We start from the raw sequence: 12,589 nt of genomic DNA, 5'->3' as shown, positions 1-12,589 counted from the left end.
CAATGAGGCACGCATTGTGGATGAAGCTAAAAGAAAGGAAAAGGATTTACATGGAGTGATTTTCAAACCCTTTTGACCAGTACTCCACTGGGCAGTAATGGCAGAAAATCACTCATATGACAACAGCCTCTGTTTTGACCTTTTAGGCTTAAACCCTAAGAAAGCCTTTCCTTCATGCATTGATTCTCTCTACCAACTCCTCACAACTCACCTGAAGGAGATGAATTGTGCAAGCAATTCTTGTGCCAATATTTGCTGTAACTATTCAAATTTGGCACATTCAGCATAGTAATATATAGTTTCGATAAAAAATAAATATCTATTCTCTCCCTGAACAGTAAAATCCTTTAAGGACAACTACACTTAATTAAAAAAGCCAAAAACAAAACAGTAAAACAAAGCTGTGTCAATGGATGCTAAGCAGGTCAGCTACTCCACCACTCAGGGTCGGTATTGCATATTCCGCCTTCCTTCCTGTTACTATGGATAAACTGTCAATGCTCCTAGCTTTCTTTGTGTGCAGTAGATCAATGCTGCTCTAAGTGTGGGAAGCTTCCTGCCTTGAGAAAAGTCTTATCACAAAAAAACAATGTCAGTTTAATTAAACTGCATGCTTATACTGTGATTTATTTTTAGGTGCAAGCTTGTCATGGACAGGTAGCAGATAGTTCTTGGGCTGGTATACGTAGCAACCTTGCATGCAATCTCATTCCTGCTTGCCCAAGGACACTGTTCTTTTAATTATCCCTGTTTTCTTTAGCACCAATATTTCTGTCTTTTACTAGCAGGGCCATTCCTATTAGTAAATCAACATGCTGTAATAACCCATATTCTAAAAAGAATCCCAGTCCTCCCGTCTCCTTCCAGATATAGCCCTGTTTCTCTGCTCCCTTTGGTAGTAAAACTCCTGTAATTACTGTTTTCAGTTTCTCAACTCCTATTCACTCTTGAATTCACTCTAATCAGGTGTTCCTTTTTACCACTCCAGTGAAACACCTGTCATGGTCACCAATATCTACCATGCTGCCAAATCCCAGGACCAATTGTCTGTCCACATCACCACCAACCTCCCAGCAGCTCTAGATACTGCTTCCTTCTTGAAATGCTTTCTGCTCAGCATATTGCACTCTGCTGGTTCTCATCTTACATCACAGGCTACTTTTTTTCAGTCTTCTTCACTGGATACCTCTCCACTTCCTGACCTTTAGAATTTTGGCATGCCCCAGGGCTTAGCCTTGTCTTTTTCTCTTTTCAGTCTGTACTTTCTTCCTCGGTGCTCTTGTTCAGTTCCAAGCCTTCAAATCCTAACCACAGGCTGAGGAGCCTAAATGTACATGTCCAGCCCCAACGTCATCCCTGAGCTCCACGCGAGCATGCCTAGCTTTCCCTTTTACATCTCCACTTGGATATACAACGCACCTCAAACTTACACTCAATTTGGCATTCTTCACTCCTCTCACCCCCAATGCTACACCTCACTCCATGTTTTCCACCCAGGTGAATAGCATCGCAATTCATCCTTTTGCTTAGGCCAAGCATCTAAGGAGCATCTTCCATTACTTTTCTTCTCTCCCACCCATAGCCAGTCACTTGCAAGTCTTATCATCCTCATCTCCAAAACCAATCTTCTCATTACCTTCATTGCTATCCAATGAAGTCCAAGCCATTGTCAACATCTCTTACCTGGATGGCTTCAGGAAGTTCCTAACTGATTCTTCCTGGTTTCTCTTTGGTCTCTCTATGTGTCAATATCTAGGCTCTGTCTTCCCCCACCAACCTCATCTTTACTGGTTCCTTCCCTCCTCACATTTCAGCCATACTAACAGTCTTTCAGTTCTTCGAGTGTGCCATGTTTACTCTGACCACAGGGCCCTTGTATTCTACTATTCCTACTGATAGAATCATTCTTCCTTTGCCGTTTTTCACCCACTGCTTAGCTTTCAGTTCAAGCTTCACTCCTTCATGAAAGACCCTCCTATTCTAGTCCAGAACAATGTTCATTTCATAACACTTTCATGGACCTGTGCTCTTTGTCTTTATACTACTTATTTACACATTAGGCACTGGAAAACATTGGTTGAATGGATGGGTCAGTAAATGAATGGATGGCCTCTCTAAGAAACTTTGATTTAACAAATCGCTTTTTGGCTACGTAGATCTCAAAACCCAAGTTGGTTAATGTGTGATATGTTTGAGGCCAACATGCACACAAGATAACCAAAATAAAGACCTGAAATGTCAACTGAAGAAAGGAGTTTTTACTTTCCTCAGTAAGCAAGCATGTTATAAGATTTTTCTTCTTGGAAATATGTATAAAGCTGTGACTTTATTTTTGTACTTTATTTCACAATGTGTATGGGAAGGGGGTGGAGAGAAGCTTGTTTCAAAGTGTCCTGTATTTTTGGTACTTAATTTTCATCCTCCTTATGTTCCTTCTTTCTTAGATTGAGCAGTTGTTCTCATCAGAAACATCTACCAGGAACTTACGGGGGGTCATGAGACAGCTCTGCAGCAAGCAGGGAAGAGAAGAAATGCTTCTTGCCCTTGCAGAGTTGTGAGAGGGCACACTTGCTATGTCACACAATATTAGGGATGCAGGTAGAAAAAAACAAAGAACCACATAAATCACCGGGTATCTGGTCTCAGCCTCTGACAGTGTCACATAAAGCAGGAAAGCTACAAGATTTGGAACAACACAGCTTATAGATGAAAGTTGGAGGCATTTAATTTACTGGAAAACACAGGAGGAAAGGACCAAACACATAAAAGAACATTCATTTTGAGAGATGAGCAAATTCAATTGAGTTCAAGGGTAGGGCAATGGTGACTTCTCAGCCACCTGCTAGGCACATGACTGGGTTAATAAAAGTGGGAGTCTGGGTTAAAATGCCCCTTTAAAAGGCCCTGAACAACTGTTTGTCTAAGAAAGTCGAAACTATGGAAGAAAAGGTGGTCAACTTCAGAGAGTAGATTTAACTGCTGCAACTTGCTTCAACGTGGTTTAGCCAAGCGGAAACTTTTCTTCCAAGTGTATGCTCTTTAACATATTTAAGATGTCTTAAACATCTTTCAGAAATCGACTTTGCTACCAGTATTATACAGGTTAATATTTTTCATAAAGCACAAACAGTGGAGGGCTAATTTTTGGACTATACTGCATTTATGAAGCAGAGCAAACCTCATCTGCTTTCATGACTTGAATGGAGGAGAATGGTTAGAAACTCTTAAACGAGGAGAGGAGAGGAAAGAAGAGGCAAGAGCAAGAGCATACAGCAGACTGGCTGCTCCAGCTCGGCAGTGGTCTCACTAGACCCTGGAGTCCTGTCCATGAATGGGTTTGGACTTGCAGCCACCAGGCAATGCCAGTGGAGAGGCAGCGCCAGGCTCCTACCAGCACTCACATGGTTGGCAACGGAATGAAATCACCACATTTAGCAAGGGCTGACGGCACTTTTCTTGGGTTTGCTATGGGAGTAACCTTCTGTTTAAATGTATTACACAGAGCTCATCTCTAACAAAATCATGTTCCTATTTGGTTAACACTGTAAATGGAAATTCTAAACAGTGTGTGTTTACTCAAAAGTAGAATCTATACTTCTCAGACTGCTATCCACTTGTGTGACCGTAAAGTCTTCATAACTGGAGTGAAGATGGGGCAGAGAGAGGCAGTATTTAACATCAAGAAGCCACACTGTTGTCACAATTTTCAGCAAAGCTTAAGCAGAAAATGTGTATGTAAGGAACAAAATGTCAATGTTACTTTCAGTGTGAATTTCTACCACTGAAATTTTAATTCAATCCAAAATATTCCTCTGCACATGAGTCAGAAGAATGACCGAGAACTGATGCTATGTGATGATGATGTTCACCACCTGGACTTCTTCCCATCTGGCTCCCTGGATCACCTCACAGCCCTTCCCTGGTCCCCAGAATGTTTGCTTTTTGATTATAAGGCCAGATGCAAGAGCAAAAACTTCCACCTAAATCTGTAGCATGTGGACATCCAAATGAATAGATACTTCATTCTACTCACAGATATCAAATTAAATATGTTAAAGAGAGCTATTTTAGCAGTCTCAATTAGTCTTCAAAATGGAAAAGCTGCTTCTGTACTTATGTAAAATATAAAATGCTATGTTATACTATTTGTTACTTCACAAAGTTTTTAACACATCATTTTAACACCTCCAAGTCTATAAATGTATACTGCAGCACAAGCCATATTGAGCATATATAATCAAAATTGAATCCCATATTCCTGCAGCTCTCACCACCACCAAAGCTTGCCATATGGAGAAGACATGGGGCGACCGTGGCCTATGGATAGATGCTTAGAGGATCTAACCTTCATCCTGAGTATGAGGGAGTTGGCATTTGGAAAAGAGGAAGAAGGGGAAGCAGGCAAATGTGGGGTTGGAGAGTGAGAATGCTAATGAAATAGAATAAATAACAAGCTTGGAAGTGAAGGTCAGGCCAGTTTCCTAGAGCACTTTTCCATTCTGTATCCCGAGACTACGGAGACAGGAAGTAGAGAGAGCAGATAAATTCATGACACTGTCTTCTCTGGGATCAGACCCTGCCATTCCGACTGCCCTAATATCTCTTCCTGGCTCCTCTCTCTTCTAGTATTGTTCTCAGATCATGCTGGATATGCTGAATATAAACTAACTTTATCATCTTCTAGAGATTCCAATAAGAACTTTAGGTCAATAACCTCCCACATGCCTGTATTTTGTTCTGAAGTTTCCTGAGGGCAATATTTTCAGCTCTTTATTGGCCAAACCAATTGGGTGAATAAAAAGAACTTCAATCTTCATGTGTCTAACTCAAGGGTCATGTCTTATTCCCAGTGTCGAGCAAATGGCAGATGCTTAATGTATGTATTTTGTTAAGAAGAATTAAGAAAAATCAGAAATGACTCAAATGTCTAGTAACAGAGCATTGGTTAAATAAACTATGGTATGGCCATTTAGTGGAATATTATTCAGTTGTAAAGGAAAATACATAAAAGAATAAGAGCTTTTGGCTGGGCGCGGTGGCTCATGCCTATAATCCCAGCACTTTGGGAGGCTGAGGCTGGCAGATCACCTGAGGTCGGGAATTCAAGACCAGCCTGGCCCACATGGTGAAACCCCATCTCTACTAAAAATACAAAAATTAGCAGGGCGTGGTAGTGCATGCCTGTAATCCCCATTACTCAAGAGGCTGAGGCAGGAGAATCGCTTGAACCTGGTAGATGGAGGTTGCAGTAAGCCAAGACTTCACCATTGTACTCCAGCCTGGGCAACAAGAGTAAAACTCCACCTCAAAAATAAATAAACAGATAGATAGATAGACAGACAGACAGATAGATAGCTTTCTTTCTATTTATTAATTTGGAAAGACTGCCAGGATTTCTAAGAGTAAGAGCATTGTACAGAACGGTATGTATATGACACTACCTGCTGGCCTCTGCATAAAGGAACACCAGAAGGATATGTAAAAAACAAAGAAAGATAAGTGGTTATATAGCCTAGGGGTAGAGGGTGAATGGGAACAGAACTTCCCAATGCATATGCTATTATGTCGTTTAAATTTTGAATGATGTTAATATATACAAAGGAAACAATAATTCAAAACAAATGTCAATAATTTTTTTAAAGACTTAATTCAGAAGCAAAAAAAACCCAACACCTCCAGTTCAAACTTGAGATCAAATGAAAAAGATCATTTTGTACTCTCTTCTTCCTCTATACATTGAGTTGCAAGTATCATCAACTTAAATGTCTTACTTGTTAGCAACCAAGCGCATAACAGTCCAGTCCTTTGGAAACATCTCTGGGCGTATCAATATTCGGAATACAGTAAATATCTGCAGCAGGAAATCCTTGGATAAGGAGAAAACAGATCACTGTATTGGTTTATTGTGACTGTCAGCATACATACACACTAAGTACTGTTGTTACCATTTCCATTGGCTTCCAGAGAAGGTAGCCACAGTTTAATAGTTTGCCCGAGGGAAGGAGTCATGACCCTTCCCATTCTCAGCACTCACATCCACCCAAATGTTTTCTTTTCTTTCTTGGGTACAGTGAAAATGGATTTTTATTTCTTTTCACAAATTATAACAATTTAGGGTTTTGAAAATCAAGTGGAGAACTTGTAACAGAATATTAACAGAGAAACAAATTCCCTTTCTTCTATTAGAGTGTCTTAAACATCAGAACTTTTCAATCCAAGAGAACAATGAACAGTCCTGGCTCAGTCTGCTTTCCTTTAAGTGGGTGTCAAAATTTAGAAAGTTATGCTCATCAAAAAGCATCTCATACAAAAACCTATTTTTCTTACAGGGCATTTTTGAGATGCAGTACTCATGGAATGTATGCAGGTTTATAGAATTTGAGTGAATTTTCCAGAGTATGCCATGCAGCATACATTCAAATGAGGATGTGTGCTAAATCAAGCCCAGTGAGGAGTGCTTAGTAGTTATGAGAGTATCAATATATTCCTCACAAAGATGACATGCCAGATGGCAGTAATATTTACTGAGATGTTATCTTTAAATTAATCACCTGAAAATACTCTTGACAAGAAGCTATCACCAGACATGGAAATATCTCTTCTCTAAACATTACAAGAGATACAGTCAAATGCAGTATAGCATATGATACTTACAGTGGAATCAAGGAGTTAACATACTACACACAATGAATGAAATGAGCTTTCCCTACTCAAAAGGGATTGGCTCAATCTAGCTTTGATTTAGATTAATTAACTAGAAAACTTAAAGAGCTTTTTGAAACCTAAGTGATTCTAGGAAAATATATTTCTTCAACAATCCGATTGAAGGTAACGATATGATGTTGCTTCAAAAATAAAAAGCAACCCCAACACAAGAGTTTTATTTATCAAATCCAACAACACACTATGATAAACATGTAAGATGCTTGAATGTAAGATTATGATTGTCACTCATGTCAGAAGACAGAAAGAATCTAAAAACTGAAAACCATGTGGTCGCTTTATTTTCTTTTTATATACTCTAACAACTTCAATCAAGCCCATAAATATTTTGACGCGAATTTATTTTAGCTTCTTTGGCATCAACACACATACACTGATATATAGTATGCACCATGTGGAAACATGCCCACTAGGTCATCCATCTTTAAATGACTAGACATAGCTCCAGAATCACTGCAAGCAGAGTTTCCCAAATGTATTTCACTGTAGGTAAGATAATTTTGGGAAATGCTTCACGTTCTAGCTCTCTCAGGAGAGTAGGTCATTAGCTTAATAAAACTGTGAGAAATCCTTTCTAATGCATTTCTGAAACTTATTTTAATGGTTTCTCAGTTGAGTCTTTTGAGTTACTCAGACATGAATATATATATCATATACATTATATATTATACTATAATAGGTATTATATAATATATACTATATATACATATATGTATATAGTATATATATATAATATATACTATATATATAATATATACTATTATAGTATATATTACATATATGTATATAGTATATATATAATATATACTATTATATATTATATATAATATATACTATATATACATATATGTATATATAATATATACTATAATATATAGTTATAAATATATATTTTATGTAGTATATCTAATGATACATGCTATATACTATATATAGTATATTATATATATATATATATATATAAAATCCCTGCAAAAATGGTTTGTGTATCTATTTTTAAAGAGTTATATCGCACTTCAGTTTCCTATCTTCTTGTATTTGCTTAGATAGGTATGAAAGTCATGAAAGTCGGGATTCTTTGGCTTTATAGTCTACAATTAGTTAGGAATAGTATAAATAAATTCTAAAATGCTGAAGTTTTACCTTCTTGCCTCAACAGCTGTAACAGAATTGGAAACTGGAAGCAGTACTCTTAGTGGCAGTGGTGGTGTGTATGTATGTGTGCATGTGGTATGTGGGGTGGGGGACTATGCTGTCAGTTGCAATGAGAAAAAGTATTCACTGAAAAGATTGGCTATAGGAGGAAAAACATCTATCTTAGCAGCTAGCAACTTCAGTTATTCTTTGGTAGTGCTGGAGACCAAGGAAACATTATTGCAGGTGGAGGAGCTGGGGATAGAGGACCTGTTTCTGTGCTATCTCATTTTCCTAGTCCATTTAGCTCCTCCACAAGAAAAGGCTGTGGCAGCATGTGACATTGCCAATGCCTGTGAATTGACATAAATCTTTGTTTCCCCCAAGAAAATGTTTCAGTGTCTCAAGTAGCTTTCTACAGTGTCCACTGAAGCTTCATTGACATTTATAAAACCAAACACTTTCAACAGTAGAAACCTTACAAGAAAAATAAAAGAGTATAATAATGAGAATCAGAAAACCTAGATTTTAAATCCTGGCTATGCAATTAACTAGCTCAATGACCTTGGCAATTCATTTAACCTCTCTGGAAGTGAGTTCTCTTACTTGTAAAATGTCGGGGCTTTGAAGTCTCTTGCAATTAGAGGAGATTAAAAAAAAATCAGTATGATCATTTAGTTATTCAGAAGGCATCTCCACATTTTTCTTATTTCCAAAATGTAGGCAAATGTTTCATCACATCACATAACACGAATACCTTCCACTTTAGTACTGACATGTAATTTAGTTCAGCAAGTCTTTGTCTACTGCCATGCAACAGGGTTTATTCCAAAGTCAATTCCAATATTTAAAAGCACTATGACTTCAATGCTAGATTCTTCAACATTTCCCTCCCTCCTACCCAAAACACAGTGGCATTTCCTTGACCGCCCTCTTCAAGTACTTTTCAACTCTAGTCTTTTCACCAAATAGGTGTTTTTGTATAGATAGATGTGGTTATTTTGCACATACAACTAAGAGATTCTTTTTATAATTTTTAAAAAAAACAACATTGCCATGCCTATAATACTCCTGCTTGGACAGCACAAAGAAATAAGTGTTTCGTCTGCTACCATTTAAAACCTGGCAGCTTGGAAGCAGTCTCTCAATGTGGTCACTTAACCATGTTGCATTATTTCCATGGTTAAACTGTATTATTAGTATTCTTCAAATCAGAGTTCAAAGAAATAGGAAGGTGTTACTTTATAGAAGTATTTTTTTCTGCCGAGGTCCAAGTAAGAGAGAGGTTCAAGTAAGAAAGTTATTGGGACAGTCTTCCAAAGTAATAAAAAGTCCTATATTTAACTATAAAACAAAGTAGGAAGAGTTGCTATGATTTTAGAAATGATCACTAACATGTACTGATACTGGGTGCTTTACTGTGTGCCAGGCACCATGCTAGATGCTGGGGACACCTGGCAAGGTAAGAAACATTCTTTTATTTATTCATGCAGCAGGCGTTTATGGAGTGTCTGGAATATGCCACACAATAGTAAGTAGGTTAAATGTGCTCTTTGCTTCCATGGAGTTTACAGTTTAGTGAGAGAGATGAGCGTTAATCTAAAAACCACACAGATGCATGCATGCTTTGCAAAGGTGGCTAAGTCTGAAGGTCAGGTATTCCACCCAGAAGGGACAACACCGGTAGGCCACAGAGGCAAGAGAGAGCACAGGGTTGCCTGGACTACAAGGGGCAGTGGCAAGACATAGGGCTGAAAGATAAATAGGGATAAGTAAATGATAAGCAAATCTAACTTCTTCCATGGTAAGGAGTTTGGACATTTATCCTGAAGACACTGTGGAGACACTGAGGGGTTTTATGTAGATGTCTGAAAGAACCAAACATGTGTTTTAGATTTTCTAACTGTACCACATAAAAATTATTTTCTGCTTACATACGATGCTATGATATTAAGGAAGGCACAAGACAGGATTGGCTTAAAAAATGTGGTACATCTACACCACTATGCAGCCCCAAAAAGAATAAAATCACGTCCTTTGCCACAGTACGAATGCAGCTAGAGGCCATCATCCTACGTGAGTAAACACAGAAACAGAAAACCAAATACTGTGTTCTCACTTATAAGTGAGAGTTAATCATTGGATCCACAGTGACATAAAGATGGGGACAACAGACATGGTGGCTGTAAAAGAAGGGAGGGGGTGAAAGAAAAGGGCTGAAAAACTACCTATTGGGTACTACATTCACTATTAGGATGATGGACTCAATTGAAGCCCAAACGTCAGCATCACGCAATATGCTCATTAACAAACCTGCACATGTACCCCCTAAATCTAAAATATTTTTAAAAAGAGAAGGGCACAAGACAAAAATTAGGTTTGTGAAACAGAACTGGCAAGACACAAAGAGATGAATCCTGGGTCTATGAAACATGAGTTAAGATATCCGTAAAATAAAGCATCATGAGGATGGCACATAGACTAGGGTGTTTTTGTCTTACTTCAAGAACAATGAACAGGACAGACCCTCAGACTATAATTAAATGTCATTTAAAACATTTGCCACAAATTTCAAATGTGCAATACCCTTGGTGTGAGGCTTGAATTCAATCAATGGGTGTTAATAATCATTATCACATTGAAATTTATATTCTTAAAATGGAATCTTTTAAGCGTAGTATGCAAAATAACTCTCAAATGATCTTCAGTCTTTTAGAGCTAAATAACCATTTTTCTGTAATCAATATATTCAAATAAAGGCAAGTCAAAATAATTGTACTGAAAATCTTTTGAAGCAGGCAGAAATATTAAGAGCATACATTCCTTCAACAAAGATTTAATGTTCTAGGTTCTGTGCTTAGGACACAAAGACATGGTCTCTACTCTCAAGGAGCCCACAGTCATAAAAAACACAAGGAAATGGCAAATACTGAAAGTACATTGTCGCATGCTATCAGAGAGGGAGGACTGTATCCTGTGAAGGCTTCATCAAGAAGGTGATACCTGAGCTGGATTTTGTAGGGTGAACTCAATCAGAGAAGGGATTAATAGGGGTACATATTAGGCAACAGAAGTGAGGTGGTGGTAAAATGGGCATTACAGATAGAAAAAAAATGATTCATAGGAATAAAAAATTACATATTTGGGTTTTAAGGAATGTAACAGTTTTGAGTGACTGAAAGGTATTTAGAAGGGGGCAGAGGATAATGTGGTTGGAAGATAAACTGAGGATACAAACAACATAATAAGGAGATTGGACTTTGTCCTGTAGGGCATGGGAATTATTCAGAGTTTTAAAGTTGGATTGAGGCCTGATCAGATATAATTTCTGAAAGCTGGTGAGACAGTATGTAGGAGACAATACAGAGTTATAATTGTGCTGTATTTAACTTCCAGTTCATATATAATCTTGTGCTTATAGCAAGATCCCCAGAGTTCTATGAGAAGTCATAATCAACAAAGCACAGGAGTCTCACTGCTGGGTATATATGAAATGCCAAGGATATGGACAAAACTGTAGCCTCCAGGACAAAGTAGGTGCATAATGAAACATTACTGACGAAAGAAGGAGGAAGAAAATCTTAATCACTACCTAGTGTTTACTTTTGTTCATTTTTACATAATGTTATGTTCTAGAGAAGGAAAAAATTAAACAATACAGAATACCAGCCCTCAGGTCTTTGCTCTCACACACTTGTGTTCTGCCACTGTGACTCATGCCTCTCACACACAAGAAGGAACCTGAAGACCAAGGAGGAGAAGTGGGACACTGCTCAAGCCAGAAGCTACTTCAGCAGTAACCCTGGAGGCATCCAGGCTCTTCAGGCATAAACGGAGTTGAAAGACCATTAGCTTAGTAGATACTTGAGAGCTACATACTTTTAGAATTCATCTTGATTTATAGAACCACTGGGAAATGCTAAGACAAACCTTATCTTTCTTTGAATTGGTAAAAAGGAAAAAGCAACATTAGGAATAAAGAATATGAATATTCATTTGAAAATCTCAATATATACTTGGTCAAGTATCAATTAAAACATAAAATGTGTACATCCTACAATCCAACAACTGTACTTCTGGGAATTTATTCTACAGCAGTATGGGTACAACTCCACAGAAAGAGGTTTATCAAGATGTTGACTGCAAGACCCATTCTAACCGTAGAAATCAGAAACAATTAAATTATGTAGCATTCATATAATGAGATTCAGAAGAATGAGGGAGTGGATTATATAATATCTATGAGTTATTATCATGTAAAAAAGTATAGGTCAATATAAATAGTATGATTCCATTAAAAATATGTGCATATATATATATATATATATATATATATATATATATACATATATAGTATACAAAATAGCCTATAAGGTTATGCCTTTAGGTGTTAACAGCAGCTACCTCTGCAGATTAGGATATGTTGGGGATTGAGGGGAGGGTAAATATATTTTATCACTTTTTAAAACAGTAGGGTTATGTGGAATTATTGGTCTCTAATTTCAATATCACTTATATTTTTTCCATTAAATATCACCCTGTGAATTGTACTTTACCTGTTATTTACTTTCTAACCTAAAGGTACATACAAAACACCAAATAACTCTTCTCCTATTAATTTGGCCTTTCTCAGCCATCTCCATTCTATGGCTAGAACTGCCTTATTATCTTTAAAGAACTGACTATTGAAATTTTATATAATTTGATAGAAAAGATTTTGGCTTAAAAAAGT

The 12,589-nt window shown here is 37.4% G+C and overlaps 1 protein-coding gene across 3 annotated transcripts in view; it reads right to left on the bottom strand.

Annotated features, from left to right (window-relative positions):
* DOCK4 (dedicator of cytokinesis 4) overlaps nucleotides 1–12,589 on the bottom strand; it is a 480,387-nt gene that overhangs the window by 89,318 nt on the left and 378,480 nt on the right. For all 3 annotated transcript variants that reach the window (XM_010344060.3, XM_010344067.3, XM_003921080.4), the window contains exon 27: nucleotides 5,772–5,866. In XM_010344060.3, the coding sequence (XP_010342362.3) occupies nucleotides 5,772–5,866 (95 nt within the window). The remainder of the gene's footprint in view (nucleotides 1–5,771; nucleotides 5,867–12,589) is intronic.

This window comes from Saimiri boliviensis, chromosome 10 (genome assembly GCF_048565385.1).
Source record: "Saimiri boliviensis isolate mSaiBol1 chromosome 10, mSaiBol1.pri, whole genome shotgun sequence".
Classification (NCBI taxonomy): Eukaryota; Metazoa; Chordata; class Mammalia; order Primates; family Cebidae; genus Saimiri; species Saimiri boliviensis.
Note: the sequence above shows the minus strand (reverse complement) of the source record. Positions and strands in the feature narration are given on the sequence as shown.